This window comes from Sciurus carolinensis, chromosome 12 (genome assembly GCF_902686445.1).
Source record: "Sciurus carolinensis chromosome 12, mSciCar1.2, whole genome shotgun sequence".
NCBI lineage: Eukaryota > Metazoa > Chordata > Mammalia > Rodentia > Sciuridae > Sciurus > Sciurus carolinensis.
The window spans coordinates 6906189-6926677 of record NC_062224.1 but is presented as its reverse complement, the minus strand read 5'-3'; the positions used below and the strand labels follow the sequence as shown (position 1 = coordinate 6926677).

At 55.7% G+C, this 20489-nt stretch overlaps 1 protein-coding gene across 5 annotated transcripts in view; it reads left to right on the top strand.

Annotated features, from left to right (window-relative positions):
• Positions 1–14119, top strand: part of Dip2c (disco interacting protein 2 homolog C) — a 375118-nt gene extending 360999 nt beyond the window's left edge. For all 5 annotated transcript variants that reach the window (XM_047520293.1, XM_047520292.1, XM_047520290.1 and 2 more), the window contains 5 exons: positions 2610–2667; positions 3970–4044; positions 6373–6547; positions 8212–8335; positions 11381–14119. In XM_047520293.1, coding sequence (XP_047376249.1) covers positions 2610–2667; positions 3970–4044; positions 6373–6547; positions 8212–8335; positions 11381–11633 — 685 coding nt within the window. In that variant the 3' untranslated portion in view covers positions 11634–14119. The remainder of the gene's footprint in view (positions 1–2609; positions 2668–3969; positions 4045–6372; positions 6548–8211; positions 8336–11380) is intronic.
• Positions 14120–20489: the final 6370 nt, after the last annotated feature.

Here is a 20489-nt window from a genome sequence, read left to right as displayed (position 1 = left end):
CCTCCGGTGAAAATCCCAGAGGAAGAGTTGCTCCCGAGGCCTCATGTGATCGTGCAGGACTGGAGGACTAAGTCCCTGGCCAGGGCAGTTGAGAGTGCAAGAAGCAGCAACGATGGGCGAAGGGTGCAGAGGCCTCCGGGAGGCCCCGTGTCCGGTCACACCCAGGGGTGAGTCAACAGTCGCTGGCTGCAGGCTCCCAGGTGCCGACCTCAGGTCAGCTCGGCATTAGTTCCAGGAGAGAGCACAAGAGCCCATCGTTGAGGCCAGCCTCCCTCGACGCGCCTTTTCTAGTGGATGGCTAAACTTCAAGTCCGCTTAACAGCCGAGGGTGGAAGAAAGGCTCCCCCAGAGCAGGATTTACGCTTGAGTGGATGAAGGATGCCGGGTGGGACAGAGCCAGGCTGGGGACTTGATCCAGACACGAGCATGGTTGCTCGGTGGTCTCCGTGTGAAGAGCGCACAGCTCTTAATGCACCTTTCCCAGGACGGGTTGCGCTCACCTCCTGGGGCCTGCCTGGGCTGCCGGCCTGGACGTGGGAGGCAGCGAACTCCAGCACCAGAACCCCCTGGTTTAATGGGCTCCTTGGATGGTCTAGAACAGACTCGCAGCTTTACGGGAGAGGCCGGCGCCACTCCATGAGGGTGGCCCCCGCTAGAGCTCTGCCTCCGCAGTCTCTCCCGAGGACGGGATGCCTCTGCTCCCTGCCAGCCTCCCTCCAGCCAGCCCGCTCTGCTTCGTCAGCTGGCTTGGCGTCCACCTGGTGGATTGGTCCTAACGGAGCAGATGTCAGCGACGGCCACAGCCGGTCACCTGTAACTCCTGCACCGTGGGTGTGGCCCGGTCAGCTGTTCAGCTTGCACAGCCGACAGCCTAGGGGTCGTGCCTGGGCTGAGTGGGCGCTGAGCAGGCTGACCCGGCTCCCGCTGCCCCTGCAGAGGCTTGTGTGGGTGGTGGCTTCCTCCCGCTGGTCTTCCCAGGGGCTGCGCCGCAGGCGTGAGGAAACCCGCCCCCACCGGCAGGCCACGCCCCCAGGGCCCCTCCGGAGACGCGTCCTCCGCCCTCCCTGGAGAGGCCGCCGGGTGTTTCCGTCGCCAGGAGCTGGCAGATCCTCCTGAGGCCTTGCCTGAGGAAACCGTTGGCTTTCCACTCAGGAGCGACCCCAGCGAGTCCCGCTCCCTGTCCCCGCTTTGACAAGAAGGAAGCCGCCTTCGGCCCTGCCAGAGGCCTTTCGTCACCGTCTGTTGAGAAAGCTGGACTTCAGAGCCGCGTCTCGCTGCGATCCCGTCCCTCCCTCTCCTCCGAGGTCGAGGGCCAGCCCAGGGGAAGGGCAGGGCAGGAGGATCTGAGGCCTGCCAGCCTCCCGACCTCCCTCCCTCCCCGGCTGAGCAGAGACCAGGGGGCGAGGCCTGCAGCGCTGGACACTGACGGGGTCCAGGGCTGCTCTCCCATCGTGCTTCCTAAGTGACATGCGCTGCCCTGACTGGAGTCACCCCGGGAATGACATGGCTGTCCGAGCTGCGAGATGCTCTGACCCCGCGCCCGGCCGGGCTTCTGAGGACCTGAGACCGAGGTGCCGCAGAGGGGGTGACCATAGAGGGCACGTCCAGAGCAGCCCTCGATTTGCACCCAGAGCCACTCACTGACCCTGTCATGTGTCCTGCTGCCCGTACCGGACAGCACAGCTCCAGGTGGCCTCACTCCGTCCCTCCTCCCGTCCTCCCTTCCGGCTGCCTCTGCTCGCCCCTGCCCACTCCTCGTCTTCCCAGTTGGTTTGGCCCCAGTTCTCCCCCAAGTCAACCAGCCACCACGGACCCTGGCTCGGTCACTTTACGTGACGGCACAGATCAGGACAGCGGGGCAGCCCCGCTGGGAGCAGAGCAGAGCTGCGCTTCAGATGGGCAGGGAGACGCGGTGGGGGTGGGGGCACAGGGAGCCCAACCCCTGCCCCGCGCAGGCGGCCGGCTTCTGAGTCCTCTGCGTGACCACCTTCTCCCTCTCGTAAGCGTCACGGTCCCCTCGTCACATGGCAAAACGTGAAACCCACAGAGAAGGCTTAAACACTGGCCCGGGAGGGGGTGGCTGGCGGGGACGGGTTCCTCGGCCGTGTCCTCGGCAGTTCTTGGGACTGACTCGCCACTGAGCATTGTTTTAATCTTATGAGTTCTGCTGTCTGTCCACTTGGCCCACCGCCCTCGGTGGGGAGGCCAGCGTGGGTGGCCCACGTCCGGGCAGTGCAGTTCTCCAGGACCGGGTGTCTGTCATTCGAGACTGGCAGCTCTTTAGAATGCCACTTGACCCTGACTCCTGCAGTCTGCGGTGGGCCCCCTCGGGATGCGTGCAGGGCCGTCTTCCCGATCGCTCCACAGATCTGGCAGCTCTGCCTCCGTCTCTTTCTGAGGCCTTCGTTGATGTCCTTGCCGCCTCCCTGCCAGCCCAGTTCTCTGCCGTGGGGCGGTACTTTCTGGGAGTTCTGCCGTTGCGGTGGATGATGCTCGGAATCAACGCCTTAACAACCTGCCAGGCCCGTGACCGCGTCCCGGGGGCGGCAGAAGGTGGTGCAAGTGCTACAGAAAACCTGTTCAGTGACGTTCTCTCTTTCCATTTGCAGAGTCCGGCTTGTAGAAAGAGGATCTCCTCACAGCTTGCCCCTGATGGAATCGGGAAAAGTAAGTATTGCGGGAGAAAGGCCACCTCTGTGGGAGTCTGTGAGAAATGTTTTCCAGAATTTTTTTTTCCAAAAAGCTTTCTTGAAAGCAGGGCACAAGGACTACTTACAGCCATGAGTATAGAAAATCAGAATAACAACATATTAAACAAGTCCCCACACACACACTTATAACAGGAAATAGGCATCCATTGCTCCATGAAATAACCAGAGGCCCGGTGCCTTTGATCTTGGCATAACCTCTGTTCCCAAAGGTGCATCTAAAATGGCTGCTCCAGCTCCAGCCATCACTTCTGTGTTCCAGACAGCAGGAGGAAAAACAGGAGGAGGAGACAAAATGTACAAACTGCAAGGAAGGTTTCCAAGCTGTGTTATATTTAAGTACCGCTGAATTTAGTCACATGATCACGCCTGTGTTGTAACTGTTACGTTGAATCCAAATTCAATTAGGGTAAAATCAGGGTGTCTCCTGTGGCAGCAGATGGGAATGGTTTTCAGGGACGGCTGTGTCACAGTGTCATGATTCTCAGAGAACCAAGGGACAAGATGGCCATTTAAACCAAAATGAAGGCCTTCTTGCTTTTTGGCCCCAGTTGACAGACCCCTTCTCCATTGAAGCCGCTAATGTCGCTCTGGACCTTTTAGAATCTGTGTCCGTGTGACCGCAAGTCAGAACTCCTCACCAGGTTGGTCCTGGCGGTGGCAGGGGCTCAGCACTGTCCCACAGGGTGGCAGACTGAGCTGCAGAGACAGGGCCGTCCACTCCAGGCGCAGCCTGGCTGCCCTGCAGGGTCCCGTGTCCCCACCTGGAAGCAGCCTGCTCTGCGTTGTTGGCCAGAGGCGCCTGGGGCCACCTTCAGTCCACACTCATCCCGACAGCCTCGCGCTGTGGCCCGGGTCAGGGCCGACCCGGGCGTCGCCTCTCATCCCGGCCCCCTGAACCTCGATGCTCAGTTCAGCGTCCGTAGTCCACAGGCAGGACGGAAGGCCCCTCGGTGTTAAATCCAAGCATTCGCGCTGTTTTCCAAAGTTCTTCAAGTGGTTCCCAGCAGCCGTGGTCCATTTCGGCTTTGCGGAGACACCACTGACGGCCGGGACGCTTTCTGAGGTCTCGTCTGAGGTCGTGGCACCGCGACACCAGAGGGTGGTGCCATCCTGGCACTCGCCCTTCACCGACGCCTCGGTGCTTCCCGAAGGAGCCCTGGAAGGGCAGGTGCGGGCGCGCGGATGCGCCTCGCTGGCTTGTCTGCGTCCCCACCCGCCTCTCTGGCCCTGGTTAAAAGTTGTCTCCTCTCCCGAACAGATTCTTCCTGGGGTTCGGATCATCATTGCCAATCCGGAGACTAAAGGACCCCTGGGGGACTCGCACCTGGGGGAGGTGAGTCCCCAGCGCCTCCGGGCGTCCCCGAGCCAGGCCTGGCACAGGGACCCTCCCCGCGTCTGTCTGCCCTGGGCTGTGGCGGCTGGCTGGGGAGCGAGGCTAGGTGGGCTTTATTGCTTAAATGACCCCAGGAAAGGTCAGAATTGGAAAACGGGTTCCCTTAGAGATGCCATCCATTCTCCCCCAAGAGCTGACCGTGCGTCCCCGAGTCCCTTCATCCTCAGTTGAATTGGTTTTCCCCAGACCAGCAGGCCTGACCCAGGACCCTTGTCTAGGAGAAGGACAGGCAAAGCCAGGAGGGACACGCAGGGAGGTGCCGGGAGAGTCGAGGGGTGGCGGGCACACGCACTTCAGGGCCGAGCGCGGTGGCCCTCACGCTTCCGCTTCGCTGTGTCCGGGATGAACCCTTCCCGGTTGGCCCTCAACCCTCTGCCACTCGTCCCCACCCTGCTGGCTGGTGTGGGGGGGGCAACCTCTCCCCGTGCTGCCGGCCTCCATCTGAATTCTCCAGCCCTGATCTCAAGGAGGCCCCCGGGCTGCAGGGCACCCGGCATCTCACACCTGGGCCTCCCTCTCCCTCTGAGGGAGGCAGGGAGGACAAACAGGCCTGCATCCCGGCCTCCGTGCTCATACACGTGCCAGCACGTCCCCTCCCGTGGTCCCGGCCGAGGCCGAACCTGCCAGGGCCCTGGATGGAAGCCCCTGATTCCTGGGGAGGGTGGCTTTGCTGAGGTCACGCCAGCTCCGCTCCGGCCCTATGTCCCCAGCCCTAGGATGGAGCAGCGCGCCCAGGGGGGCGTTCACGGGGCAGACGTGACTCCCGAGCAGGTCCTGACCAGCCCTCTCCCGCCTTCCTTTCCTCCTGGGGCCCCCAGAGTCTGTGGGTCATGCTCAGGTCAGAACCGAGAGGGAGAGACCAGGGGTCTCCTTAAATATGCTCCTAGAAGCGGATCTGGAAGGGAGAGCCTGCTTTCTCAGGGCTCCTGGAAAGGGTCCCCAGGGAGCTGCCCTCCCAGCCAGCCTCCGGGCTGCCCTGAGCACCCTGTGCTGTGGCCAAGGCAGGATTGTGACCAGGGCTATGAGATCTGCAGTTCAGTTCTCTTACTGCGAGTATCTCCTGTTTTCCAGCTCACTGAGGTGTGATCCACACAGTACACATCCAGGCGAGCACGGGATGTGTGTATGGGGCCCTTCAGGTTCATCTGCGTTACAAATGGCCAGATTTCCTTTTTAAGGCCGTATAGTATTCCATGGAGGATTTTGGTGTGGGTGCTGGGAACAGCCTGCAATTACCCCTGCCCTCATCTGATGGGTGTTCCTTGTTTTAGTTTTAATTTCCCAGCAGGTGCTTATTGTCTGTTGGGGGCTTGGCATTGTGGGAACTAGGGATGCACTGGCGAACTCACCAAGTTTTTGACTCTCAGGAGCTTGTGCATTTTTCAATGTAAATTAAATAATGAAGCAGCCAGTCCCAGAGTGACTGCCTCCAGCACTGCTTGGTAGGAGGGACCCTGACCGTGTATCGCAGGAGGCCTTTGCAGTTTGCTGGCGGGGCTGCTGCTTCTGGTCTCCCGTCATCCCTTGGCGCCTGGAGTCCCCTTTGCCTCTCCGTCTCTGGTGCCAGACAGACGCGTTTTTGTTCCCTGGTTTCGTGTTTTTGTATGTTTGCTTTTTTGGTACCGGACGTTGAACCCAGAGGCACTCAACCACCGAGCCACATCCCCTGCCCTTTTTTAGATTTTATTTAGAGGCTGGATCTCCCCGAGTTGCTTAGGGCCTTGCCAAGTTGCTGAGGCTGGCTTTGAACTCGAGATCCTCCTGCCTCAGCCTCCCTGCTGGGGTTCCAGGTGTGGGCCACCGGGCCCAGCTGTCGGCTGGCTCCCGACCTTCCTGCCTTCCCCGCTGGGGTGTTTCTCAGAGTATACCGGCCAGCTGGAAGGAGGGACGCCCACTGAAGGCTTCACCATTGTGCTCACCGCGCTTTATGAGCAAGCACCCCTTTGGAGAAGTACAAGGACACTGGTGTGGCTATGTGGCCTCGTTCCCTTGATACGTGTGTCTTTAAGCGCTGTTTTCAAAGTCACCACTCTCGTGCAGTCCCTGGCGGCGTGGGTGTTTGCTGGGCTGTAAGCCTGGTACAGCAGGGTCTTGGCATCTCTCTGGGCGGCTGTGTCTCCCCGGGAACCTGGGTGAGAGGCGCATCTGACGTTTTCAGCCCCAGGAGACTTTAGTGCGTGACTTGCCAGATTACAAGGTGGTCCCAGCCTCTCCTCCCCACAGACAGCCTCGCGTGGCTCACCCGGGGCCCTGTCACTCCGTTTGCAGATCTGGGTGCACAGCGCCCACAACGCCAGCGGCTACTTCACCATCTACGGAGACGAATCCCTGCAGTCCGATCACTTCAACTCCCGGCTAAGCTTCGGAGACACCCAGACGATCTGGGCGCGGACAGGCTACCTGGGGTTCCTGCGGAGGACCGAGCTCACAGATGCCAATGGAGGTGGGCCTGGCCCTCCTGCCGGGGGTGGGGGAGGCCTGGGGCTTGGGACGGCCAGACCAGGAGGATGTGTGACTGGTGGCAGCCGGCCTGGGAAGAGCTGGGAGGGCGGGAGGTCAAGTGCAGATGAGTCCCACAAAGGGTCCCCGCCTTTGTCGCCTGAGAACCCGGAGCAGGTTTAAAGCCAGAGAGGAGCCAGGTGGTGGGCTCGGGCCGGTGTTTCCCGCATCGACGTGCCCATAGTGCCAGCTGCGGAGCCTTCCTCTTGTCAGTTCCGAGGATTGCCCTCCCCTGGGGCTCATCCGGAGCACCCTGGGACCCAGCAGGCTGCCCTGCCTGGACTCTGCCTGGCTTCCCGCCTTACAGAGCTCGGGGCCTGGAGGCGGGGTGTTTGCCGAGGCCAAGCGGTAACAGGGCTCTGGGCCTGGATGTCACCTGGGGCAGTGCCCCTGCCTAGCCTGCCTGAGGCCCTGGGCTCCTCCCCAGCACGGCAGCCGCCACAGAAAAGTAAAGTCTGCATCTTCTGTTCTTCACTGATTCCAAAAATAGAGGCAGGAGTTAGAGGCTTGACAAGGACAGTAGCCAGGATTCTTGATGAGATGCTGCCTCCCCAAACCCCAGGCAGGCGAGGGTCCAGCCATCAGTGCAGGTTCCCACCTCTCCTGACGCACTGGGCTGACCCGGCCCGCCGGGGCTGGGTCGGGAAAAAGCCCAGGAATCTTCTGGCACGACCTTCACACCGTGGGGCCTCCCAGGCTGGTTTGAGTGCACCGTCCGGGGATCTTGCCAAGAGCTGAATTCAGGGGTCTAAGGTGGCAGGCAGCAATTTGTACCCTCAAGGAAGGCCAGGGCCTCCTTCCTGCTGAGCCTCTTGATCCCCAGAAGGTGATGCGAACCCTCCCCGCAGCCGGGGAGATGGAGCTTCATCCTGAGCGGCGGCCTCAGGAGGCTGCCTCCCTCTTTGCTTCTCTGGCTTAGATCAGAAAAGATGTGTGTTCGGATAAGCTTCTGCCAGTCGTTTCTTTGGAGTTTGCCCTGGTGGGCTTACCACCCCTGTGAATTGAAGGGCGTTTTGTTCCTGAGGAAAGACGGGGCCGTGTCTGCGTTGCGGTCACCCTTGGGGTTTGGGTGAAGGAGGGGAGCAGCCTTCGTGGCCACCAGAGCCCGGCAAGTCCTGGTTCGCGGACGTTGCCAGAGCAGGGCTTGCTTTGCCCTCCCACTGGGACTGGCGCAGCAGCTCTCACGGCATCCAGGGGGACCCCGCGGGTTGTGGCCATGCTGTGCCCCACGTGTCCTTGGTCAGGTGAACCCTCGCGGACACGGCGAGTGGGTCCAGCCTCGGTGCTGACCTTGGTGCTTCTGGACAAGGCCGCGGCTGTGCACTTGACCCCATTCAGAATCTGACCCGGGCAAGCCTGGCTCCTCTGCATGGTGCATGGTGCACTCAGGACAGGGTGGACAAGGGACAGGGGGCCCAGTGGCTGTGCAGCCCTTCCCAGGAGCACCTCGGCCCGCAAGGACCCGGCCCTGCAGGACAAGCCGGTCACCTCGAGATCAGGGTCCCCTTTCCTGGCCTCAGTCTGACTAGGGGGGAAGTTCTAAGCTTTCCGAAGGAAGCAGGCGGTGTTGCTCTGCTGCGCGCCACGCTGACCGCCGTTTCCTTGCAGAGCGCCACGACGCCCTGTACGTGGTGGGGGCGCTGGACGAGGCCATGGAGCTGCGGGGGATGCGGTACCACCCCATAGACATCGAGACCTCGGTCATCAGAGCCCACAAGAGCGTCACGGAGTGGTAAGTGGAGGGCCGGGTCCGTCACGCACTGGGAACGCGGGAAGGCGGCGGGCGCCGTGCGGAGCTTCCAGGAGACGCCCGCACCGAGGCCGAGGGCGCCTGTCCTTAGGGTGGGTACAGAGTGCTTCTCCCGCAAAGGTGGCATATCCCGCGCTACTTGAAAATGAGAGCTGCTCATTGTCGTGGAGACCTCTTAATGTTCTCCAGGAAGACAAGTCGTCCCTTGAACAGGAGAAACATGAGTGGCACACACACACAGGGGCAGGGAGCACTTCCATGCTGTCCACTGGGCAGCCCTATGAGGGACCTGTGACCACGCTGCGCGGGAGCCGCCGGCGATGGGAAGGGCTTGAAGTAAGCCAGCCAGCGCTGCCGGCAGGAGCCCCCGCGCTCCTCACAGCGGGCCCAGCCAGGCGCCGAGTTCTCGCCCTCCCGGAGGTGCCACCACCCGGTCCTCACCAGCACACTGAACCCGGGCAGAGTGCTGCGTGTGTCCGCGGCGCTTCGTGGAAACAGCAGGAGGTTCCCAGCCACGTGCTCACGCTGTCCCAGGCCCTGGGAGAGGCCAGCCGTGTTCGTGTTGACCTCAGGCTCCCTGCATGCCCTTAGGCTGCGCTTAGGAACGGGAAGTGACTTGGCAACAGAGGAGGTACTTCGTGAGGCCACCACGTCCTCGCCTGGCAAAGTGCCCTGTGAGCCCAAGAGCGGGCCAGGCACAGAAGGGGGTCGCAGGCTGGAACCCACAGCCGTTTCTCTCCGTTGCTCCTGAGACCGTCGGTTCCCCCTGAGAGCTGGGTGCTCTGCAGGAGCAGCTGGGTCACAGCCAGGTGCTGAATCAGCACACTGAGCACTTGGCTCGTGCGCAAGGAGGGGTCTGCATGCCTGGGGACTGACCTGTGGTTCCCGTTGGCTTAGTCCCTTCTGGGTCCCAGTGACACTCCTTAAGCGTTCAGGGTTGTCCCTCTACCAGGTGCAGGGCGAGGACCTGGACCCCGGGGAACACCAGGGACCTGGGAAGATGCCAGCCCAGGCCACGTTTGTTTCCCCGTGGCTGTGACTATAGCCAGCCCCGCTTCTGCAGTTCCAGGAGAGCAGTTTGCACTGGCTCGGGTCGTGTCCCTGGAGCATTTCTGGGTTGTTTCCCATCTAAAGGTGTGTCGGGGCCTCCCTGGTGCTGGGCTCCTGGCCCGACTTCAGTTTCTATTCTGAGCTTCCCTGTACCTGCCGCAGGACCACTGACCTAAGTTTGTCGCTCACCTGCTCACGGCAGGGCCTCCGCTCACCTGTGCACACGAAGGTCAGGACCAAAGGGCAAGAAATGAGCGGATTTCCTCCGATGGACTTTGACCATGTTGGAAACTCCTCGGGCACAAACTTGCCTGTCCTTTCTGCCCTCTCTCCTCCCCACCCCCCAAGCCCTCCCAGCACCCCACGCTTCCTTCACACCGAGAAACCCACATACCCGAGCCAGACCGATTCCGAGACCGATTCCGCATGGCCGCATTCAAGCCACCCAGTGCTCATTGCTCGCCAGCGTTAAAACGTCAGCGCCCATGGAGAGCCAGTCTCCAGGCTGCACCATGGCTTCCTGACAGACCCAGGGACAGCAGCACAGTGTTCACCCTTGACCTTCTCCACCCAAGGTGAAAAGCCGAGCCAATTCCTGGTTCCCCAGGACATGCCATGAATTTCAAATGCCACCGTAAAATCAGACTGAAGTGCCTGAGACACGTATATGATTCTTGGTATCACGTGCACAGTGCGGGCCCTTGAGGAGTGATATTTTAATGTCACCAAGAGCCAAATTATGAGGATTAAATTCTTATCTTCCTCGGAAAAGGTTCCCAGCCCGATTGCTCTCCTAGGGATGCAGTGGCCACAGTGCAGAACCCGTGAGAGACATGTGGAACACACCGATTGTCCCCTTCGTGTGAACGTGTGTTGGCCACGCTAGACAAAATGTGCCCTTTTCCTAGTGGACTGACTCCCACACTGAATAGTGGGCTTCTCAAGGTGCATCCAGCCTCATCTGGTGAGGCTGTGGAGCGGGAGAGAGCCTTCTCCAAGAGCCTGGTCTGCACCCCAGGACGCCCGGGCCAGTCCTGTTCTCCATTTGCCCCAGTGCCTGGGAGCCAACGCCTGCCAGCCAAGCAGAGTGAACATCACCAGCGGTCAAAGCAGCCTCACCAGCCTCACAGGACGATGTGGTTTAAACGGAACGCTCTGGCTCATGCTGCCACCAGCTGGTTCTGGTGCCCTTACCCCTGGAAGATGCCTTGCTGCCCCACTGGGTGCATCAGCTGTTGCTGCATTACCACCACCTCAAACCTGCCCTCCACGACAGTTGGTCTGTGCCCGAGTGTCTGTGGGTGGTCAGCCCGGTCAGCCAGGAAGTGCAAGGTGGACTTAGGGCAGTGGCTCTTTTCCACATGTCCCTCGTCCTCTGGGCCAGCTCAGGCACATCCCTGTCCCAACAGTGGCCACCCGGTCAGGACAAGTCCCAATACCCCAGCCCTTCCTGAGCCTCCGCTGGCGGCTTCTGGCTCACACACGCTGACCAGATTCCACCTCAGCCTCCGTTTAGGCACACGGTGTCCGATCCAGAGAGCTGTGAGCTAGCAGGACGGTCTGCCAGCAGGGCACGCCGCTCGGCAGCAGCGCTGGGCGGGGAACGGCAGGCTCGGGTTTGTTTGAGGGCAGATCCAAGCGGCCCAGTGCGCTCTCATGGGGCCTGGTTCTGCAAACATGGGGGAGGCAGAACGGAACCCGGGCTCCTCCGCGAGACGGAGGTGACCCTACACCTTAGAGTCGGTGCACAGCAACCACAGAACACTCCGAGCCACCCTGAGGGACGGCCAGCAGGAAGTATGGACGCAAGGTGGCCAGGGAGGCTGCGCACGAACCGTCTAATGAGCCACAGGCGGATGGACGCGGAGGGACGAGCGGGTGGGCGGAGGCCGCGCAGCCGGAGCGCTCAGGCAGGAGCACAGCTAGTCATTAGGTGAAGGAGCCGCCAAATAATGCTGCTTGTCCTTTGTCTTCCAGCGCCGTGTTCACCTGGACGAACTTGCTGGTGGTGGTGGTCGAGCTGGACGGGTCAGAGCAAGAGGCCCTGGACCTGGTTCCGCTGGTGACCAACGTGGTCCTGGAGGAGCACTACCTGATCGTGGGCGTGGTGGTCGTGGTGGACATCGGGGTCATCCCCATCAACTCCCGCGGGGAGAAGCAGCGCATGCACCTGCGCGACGGCTTTTTGGCAGACCAGCTGGACCCCATCTACGTGGCCTACAACATGTAGCCCCGTCCCTGGCTGCCGCCGACTTTTCTAGGGGTGTGAACATTTTTCTCAGTGTCCACTGAAGCGTGCAGACACAAGGGCCACACTCGCCAGAATGCAGCCTGGCGTGGCGGGACGGGAGGGGGAGGAGGACTTGTCACAGCAGTCACCCTGGCATGGAGATGAAATGTGAATTTATCGCTGAATTTTGCTCAGAAGGACTTTGGATTTGCCTTCAGTTTGTTGGAAAAGCTCATTTCAAAAACTTTTTCTTTCTTTTCTTTTTTTTTTTTTTCTTTTTAATTATTGGATAATAAGTGCTCTCTTCGTAAATGTGGTATTTTGTTAAGCCGAAATAGCAATTAAAAAAAAAAAAAATCCTGCCCTCCAGATGGGTTCTTTTAAACAATTTATGTAGTGTGACAAAGAATTGTTTTCTCTGTTTTAATGTGTCATGGAATCTTACTGACATGGATCTGTTACTAAGTTAAGCCATTGCTAGATCTCACCCTTCTGGAACGTTCATTGAGGTACGAGAAAACCTTCCAGATAGCACCTTCCAATTAGATTTTAGCAGCTTTCTTTGTCAGAAATGTGCTGAAGAAACAAAGGCCAACTTATGTCCTTTGAAGTTAGCATAGAATGAGAAGAAATTATAAATAAGGTGTATTTCGGCAATTATCTTGCAAATATCTTTGTACTAAACTAAAAAGATAAAATAAGTTAACTTCCTCAATATGTAATTATGTACAAAATGTTTAATTTATTTTGATCTCTTTAGAAGTATAAAAGAGAAAAAACATTCAAGAATATTAAAGTCTTGTAATGTTTGCTAATATAAAAAAGTGTTGTATTATCTTGCGTGGATAGTATCACAACAAATATATATATATGAAATATAAATTCACTAATGAAAAAGGAGATTTTAAAGTTTAAATGCAGAACTCGTCAGCTTGCATGGAGCGCCCTCCGCTGTGTTCACGTCCACCGCTGTCGCGAGCAGTCACAGATTGCCAGCAGCCCTGTCTCAGTTCCTCCTAGACCAGAGACCAGCGAGCGGGATCACCGCCGTCTCAAAGATGGCGACGGAATCCAACGCTCCACGCACCCTGCCTTTTTCCTTTGCTGTGGGGATGACAGTGAACGCGTTTTGCCAGCATGTGCCGACCCGGGGCTCGAGCTGGCGGAGAGCACTGTTTCCTTAGCTGCCAGAATCCGTTGCACAATGTTCTTCAGCATTTTTGTTAGTGTCACTTTTTTTGGTCCTTGGTATGGAAAGAAATGCTATTCTGTGGTCATTTGTCCTGGGTTGCATTGACCCCGCCCCCCCGCCCCCGGATGGCCACTGTGTGATACTGTCCAGAATGGCTTAAGGGGAGAGACTCGTAGGCGATGTCCTCTCCTCTGAAGACCCAGCCAAGTCTGTGAACCCCTGGTCTCTTGAGTTTCCTAGCTCGGCCCTGAGCCAGCCCCCTGGGGACTCATAACAGAGCTCTGGCTGAAGCGAGGACTCTTCCCTGTGCCACCTGTGGATGAGAGCATCCCTGGTTTCTGTCTCTGCTGCCTCACGCCCCTGTCTGCAGAGCTCATCTGTACATTTCTAAGTTGCACTCGCCTGTCTGTACCCAGGAAGGAAGCATCAGCAATCCAAGATGGATTTATTTGATAAATGCCCCAACACGATGCTGCAGGGCTCTCGGTACTAGATATGCATGACTAAGATTGTCGCTGGGCAAAACTTTTTTTAATCATAGGCATTGTCTTTGCCATCTTTAAGTGCAGCCAGCAGTAGGCCCTTTGCTAAAAGAGAGTTTTGTTTGACTTCTGAGATCCAAGGCTGATGGTTTCAAAAAAGATTTTAAGTGGCACTTTAAAAAAAAATTGCCTGCATATATGGATCATCCTTCCACCTTCACAAATCGTATGATTTTTAAAATATTGTTTGCTCATTGCCATGTGAGTATCTCTCCACATGCTTCAGATACACATTCCTACGGTCTTCTGCTTCCTAAAGGGAAACGCCCGCCACACACAGGAACAGTCATTTGCTTACACAAAGACACTAAGGGAAGTAGGCTTAAGGTTTCAGACAGGATGCCGGTTGTGAAACACAATTGCAGTGTGCAGGAAAACTTGCGAGCTGATGTCAGCAAGCAAAGCAAATTTAGATGTCACTTCCAACATCATTTTAACTTTCACCATATCAACCTTCCATCCAAGGAGGGCGAGCGCTGCCGTGCAGCTGCGAAGCGGTTAATAGCAGGTCCTCTCTGCATCCTGTCATCTCTGATGTTAGCGCTTAGGTTCAAAGAGTTGGTGGACTGGAATCGAAGTTTGTGCAAGAGAAGGGAAAGGAGACACTTAAGTACCACCAGTTTCAGCAATAAAGAAGGATCGTTCTGTATTAGAAATTGTACTGTAGATAAATCATTCATGAGAATGTAAAAAAAAAAAAAAATGTTTGTCTTGTGACCTTGTGCTTTTGAAGTCAGCCAAAACCGTGTAATCAACTTGCACAAAAAGAGGGTACACAGTGAACGTTTAAACACAGACCGAATCAACAGGAGCAGATTCCTCATGGTGCTTGTTTATTATATATATTTAATCCTGCTTGACACTTTACCCAAGGGAAACGGTCCCTTTCATCAGTTGAATGTTAGCAGCGTTATTTCAGAGTGTGGTGACTGGTTAGAGAAATTCATGTACTCGACCAATCACAGTTTCAAACAAAATTTTTATGTGCAAAGGACAGCAACCTTCTTGTATGTTCAACCACCAGTACGCTTTGTACATCTGTGATAACGCCTGTTTTATATTCAAATGAACAAATAAAAGCTTTTATTTTTGTTGCTCTGAAAATAGCAGTTTCTTAATTGGTACCCTGGAAAAAATGTCTCGGACAGACAGCTCCAATCCCAGGAAGAAGGTGACTCCTACAGGGAAATGTATCCGACTCTGTTTACATGACTTGTTGCATAACTTAGTACAGATAATCATACTTTGAACAATGTTTAAATTTTGATGTGGGCATTTATTGCTAAGAATAATTCCTATGGCAACAAATGTTTTGTGAAATGTTTTTTTAATTCTTTTAAATATATCTGAATATATTTGTTCACGTTTTGCTGCCAGTGTACAGATTATTGGTACCTTTTTTGGGACAGATGGTAAGCTTGGGTCCTGTGTGCAAATACCTTCTCTCAGCTGTGTCGCAGGGGGTCTCCATGTGTCAGGAGACAACGCTAGTTGATACTCCAACCCAAATCATCTTCACTGGACAACCAAAGGCTGCACCTCTCTGCCAGGCTTCGAGAATTCCCGACAGCTTTACCTTTTAGAAGGCAGTGGCTGGTTAACCGTTAGTCTTATGGTTGTAAAAGGATAAATGTTTATCCACCTGAAAAATCGGAGCTCGTGCCTGCGTGTGCCAGGTGTAGTCTAAGTACCTGCGATTCTATTAGAACGCCACTTGTCCCCTGCCCAGTTTCCTGCAGGACAGTGCCATGCTGACCAGGTGGCAGTGCATTGGGTGTACCTTAGCAGATGGCGCCACCTGCCTGGCTGTGTGGGGTTCAGCGGGGCGTTGCAGGAGGGGGCGCCTCCCACTGCGGCCCCTCTGGGAGCCCTGACAGTGACCAGTCAAATACCAACCAAGGGCACTGTGCTTGCGGAGCCCACGTTGGACCGTGTGCATGTGCACGCGTCCCTCAGGGCGCCCATGTGTAACAGTGGCGTTTTCTACATGGTGTGCTGTGCATCTTTCTCAGCCTCTTGCACAAGGCTGCATTCTTGGGACCCACTAGCACTTTGGCTGGCGGGCTGATTATCATGCTGTCCTAGCAATTCCCTGGGACCTCTCAGGGTGCTGAGGTTGGACAGTCTGTCCCCCTGAACAGACGCAGTGGGGCCGCCTCTGCAGAGAAGTTCGCAGGAAAGAGGAGGCACTTGTGACCGCCACGTCGGCGGTGGCACTCAGCTCTGACGGCTGGCGTTAGGTAGAGCTCATGATTCCCGCTGCCTGCTAACATCCTACACGTTTTACTTTCTACCAGATTCCAGAAAGCCACGGTGGGGTCCTGCGTGGCTCCTCCTCTGATCCCTGGGTTCTCTTCCTACCGTGGGAATTTCCGTTGTCTTCGTCAGTTCCCTGGGGTCAAGGGCATCACGGGTTCATCTGGCTCAGCAGACGGATGCCCCCAGTTGCCTGGTGGTGGTTTTCAGTCTTAAAGTTGGTTTGGATCTGCCCCAACCAGTGTGGCCTGTCACGTCCTATGAAGTCGTTGGTCTCTGGGTGATCAGCAGTGCCCGCTCCGTGCGCCTGCTTGAGGAATCCACCCACGTTCCTTTCTGCACCCCCGCTACGCGCTGTCCTCGCTCCTTTCAGCCACCCACACCGGGGTCACAGCCGGTTCTCGGCCTCCATGTGTTCTGCAGTTTCCTGGAGTGGCGCCAACTCTCGGACGGGCTTCCCTAGGGCAAGGAATGGGACAGGCGCGGTCCTGAGTGGCCACACGGTGCCTGGCTTGCACGAACAGCTGCGAATGGAGTGAAGCCTGTGGTCTGATTGCCAAAGATCCTCATTACAACAACCCAGAGTTGGGTCTCATGTGCCCCTGTGCCCCTGTGACTGGAAGTGCCAGAAAAGGGATAAAAGACAAAGAAAGGGGGAGGGACTTAGGAATGAGTGATGTGGGTAGAACAGATCATCTGTCACAAGACAATAGCACGCTAGGGTCCATGAGATGATGAAAGTAATATCCGTGGAAAGCATAAAGTAAGAGCCAAGAGTATGGAAAGATTCGGAAAAGAGACAGTCATAGTGGGCTCCACGTTGTCCAGGGCCAGGCCCGTCTGTTGCATGTTTGGGGTCGGACATGGAGAGAGAGAGAGAGAAACCCTTTTAAACCCATCAGCTCAAAGGCGAGGGGGACAATCAGGATTCACACACTTTCCTATTTCTTCAAAAGAATTTGAAAACAGAATCCAGAGGTGAAAGCGTTCACTCAGCGTGAAGCTAAGCTTGCTTCAGCAGCATCCCAAGGGATCCTCCAGTTTCTGCGCCAGAACCAGGGACCCAGCCCTAAAGAGCCACTGTGTAGCACCTTGCCGGTGGTTGACCTCAAAGTCAAGTAAGGGGGCGTTTTCTTTTTCCTGTAGAAAATAAGATGTGGACGTTCTACTCAAGGTGGCTGATGTATGGTTGTCTCAAGGTTTTGGAGAAAGAGATGTGCCTTGACAGTTGACCTGCTGCCCCTTTCTTTTCTGGCAAAAGCTTGTCAGGATGGCCTGATGTGACCACAGGACAGTTTGACTCAGTTACTCGTGGACGAAGCAAAGGTGAGCTCCCCCTGCCCCGTGCCATCTGTGACCTGCACCCCAGCCGCCTCCCTGAGGAGCTTGCCAAAGCTCTGGCCAAGGACACCACTGTACTCTTGGGCCACTGAGCTTCACTCTTCTCAGCGTGGTGGCAACTGCTAGAGACGGGCTCACTAGAGAACTGTGCTAAATTGTAAAATTCAGTGACAACAACTTTGGAAATTAAGTGTGCATTTGTGAAAAATCAGCAGCACCCGAGCAAATGCTTTTCCCTGGGTACAGTTTTACCCGTAGATCATCCTTCCAATTGCAAACTCCAGCCGAGCAAGAGCCGCGTCCATCACCTGAGGTCTCAGCAGGTCAATTTTAAATCAACATCAATGAGTCTTCTTAAAAGAGAGTTTTAGCATCATTTAGTTACGGTGAAGAGAGGCCAGATTTGAGTTAAATGACATAATTTTTTTTTTTTTTTTTTTTGCGGTGCTGGGGATTGAACCCAGGGCCTTGTGCTTGCGAGGCAAGCACTCTACCAACTGAGCCATCTCCCCAGCCCAAATGACGTAAGTTTTTTAGAAATTATTTCTAATGATCATTTCCATTCAGTCCTGATGAGTGGCCCTTGGCAGGTCCTGGCCCAGGGCGCTGTCTCTCTGATCAGGCGTCCAGCCAGGTGTCTCCAGGGGGCCAGATGGTTGCAGACAAGCTTTTCACTGAGGACCCAGGTTTCCCTGCCAGGGAACCCTGGAGACCCAGGCACAAGTGACTTCTGACAAGCACATGACAGTGAATTCTCCAACATAAAGGGCTCACCCTCACTCACTCGTTGCCAGCTGCTGATGGGCGAGTTGTAGGTGTTTCCCAGGGCAGCCACCCGCTTTGGGGGCTCCATGAACCTAAGACAGGTGGCAGCCTATGTCCATACCACAAGCCATGGGTCACGTGTCCCTGAGAGACAGAACGGGGCTGTGAAGATGGAGGTGGTGGTATTGGTGGGTTAAGTTTAAACCACTGGCCACTAGTGGGCAGTTCCAGCAGGAGAGGGATCAGGGACCACTGCCCAGATGACAGGAGCCAGCTCAGTGCTCACCCTGGAAGACAGGGAGGGCGTATTATCTGACTGGACTGGACCAACCAGAGAATATTTTAGGCTTTGTGGGCCACAGGGTTTCTATCTCAACTGCTGGATTCTAACGCTCTAGCAGGTAAGTGGACATGGCCCTGGTCCAGTTGAGCTTTGTGTGAACTTCATATGTAGGCATTGAATTTCATATAACTTCCCATGGCAAACAATTAGTCTTCTACTGATTTCTGAAACCACTTAAAAGCACAAAAGCTATCCTGAGCACACGGACCCTAAAAACTAGATAACAGCTAGATTTTTCCGATACCAGCCCTAAAAAAAAAAAAAAAAAAAAAAAAAAAAAAGTTTAATTTCCTCATTTATTTTTTCAGGCAAATATTTGAGTGGTGAAGGATCCCACGGGTCCTCGAGTCTAGCAGAGACCAGGACCCGAGCTCCTCTCTCAGACTCTGGCCTTGGTGAGGCCACACAGCAGAATTCTTTTCTGCCTTTAAGATGATGGAGAAAGAACAGATGGTGACAATCTCATCTCACACACATGCACACACACACACACACACGCACACGCACACGCACACACTCTTCTTTAATTCATTTAACCAAATATGGTCAACAGGCTGCCGATACCCAATTAAACAGATTTTGTGTTGGTAAAAGAAAAATGTAGGATGTCCTAAATGTAACTTAAAGGGCTGGAGGAAGGGGAGGAGAAGCTGGAAGGTTGATCAGTCACAGTCCTGGGCCAAGCCAGCAAGAGCCACAGAAGATCCCGCGTTCCTGAGCGTTAGAACCTCCACGCACACCCTGAGGACCTTCTGGGCCTGCACATCCCATAGGCTCCACCGGGTGTGAGGTGGGAGCCCTTGTCCTTGCCACGCCCCTTCTGCCCCCAAGCTGCCCCACTTCCTGCAATCCCGCCCCTCATTAGAGCCCATGCAGGCTCATGTACCTGCCCCAAAACTCTCATTATAAAATGCTCTAAGCTCTGGGCCTGTGGACCTGTTTCCAATTGCTTCCAGCCCTGCTGCTGGTAGTGAGGGGACTTGTCCCAGGGCCTGGTCCTTTCTTTCTGTTGAGCTTGATAAGCCCTATTATTTCAGGGATCCCTTATTCTTGAGAGTTTTGGCTTGACAGCCTCAGCCACTACCGCTAAGGACTGTGACTTCTGAGGGTGACTGCCCTGGGGAATGGGGACTGGGCGGAGGGGAGAGTAAATCAGAGGATAACTGAGGACCTGCTTTGGAGGGTTTGGTGAAGGTGAGCGGTGGATCTGGGCTGCTGCCCACCAGCAGGCCCTTCTCGGTGAGCAGTCCTGTGTCTTCACCTGGAAGCACACGCACAGGACAGTGAGCCGTTAAGCCCCCACTGGATCTCCTTGAAGGTCACACGGAGTGCTCAGGCATTAGCATGCTTAATATTTTGTCTACTTATGTAGGAGGACGGCTTCTGGAGGACATCTCTAGAGGAGAGCTCCTCCCCCTTCACTGCCCCAGCTCTGCTCCGGAGGCCTAGTTTTCTAGCCTATTCCACAGCTGTCTCTAGTCTACAAATCCTCCACTCATCCCTCGGCTTCAGTGTCTCCTCGGTGTTCAGAGAATCAGGCAAGAAGCCAGGCCGATGGCATGTGGGGATTCACACTAGGGTCAAAGCTCTTGGCTGGAAACGAGAACGGGGTTCAAGGAAGCACAGAGTCGCCCAAAGATAATCCAGTTCTAAAAATAAAGAACAGATCCACAAGTAATGGATGGCCACGATCCCAGTGAAGGTGTCCAGGCCTCTTGGTCAGGAGAGCCGGAAACAGAGAAATCCCGCCGTCACCTGGTTGTCGGCATCTCAGCATTTACTGTCTGGTCTGTCAGGAGAAGCCAATCATCACTGTTGACAAAATACCACGTTTTGAGTAGGTCATCCCGTCACACGGTGCATCTATGGAAACCATGTAGAATCTGCACTGTGAAGTCCTGTTTCCGTCCTTGTGATCCTCTGCAGAGCCTGTGACAGCCACTTGGACTACCTGGTGCGCCCTGCAGTGCTTATGTGAATACAGTCAATTACGAATGTAGACGCCTTCATTCTAACGCAGAAGGCAGCTTGCAGCGTACTCCATTCCGCGCCCGGGTGTCTTTAAAGCTTAGCTGAGATAGCTTCCATGACAAAAGCAAACAAACACAGCCCAACATTGCCTAGGTGCCCCGCACTCCCCACGAACGGCACAAAGTCTTGGTCCAGTCTTGTCAAGAGTCTACCTGTGTCGTGACAACACATGGGTCATTTCCCGTGTGGGCAAGCAGATCTGATGGGTGGATCTGCAGAAGTGGGCCTGGGGGCTCAAAGGGGGAACAGTTGGGCACAGTGGTGACACCTGTAATCCCAGCTGCTTGGGAGGCTGTACAGGAGGATGGCGAGTTCAAAGCCAGCTCAGCAACAAGGTGAGACCCTGTCTCAAAATAAAAACCACAAAGGTCTGGGGATGTGGCTCA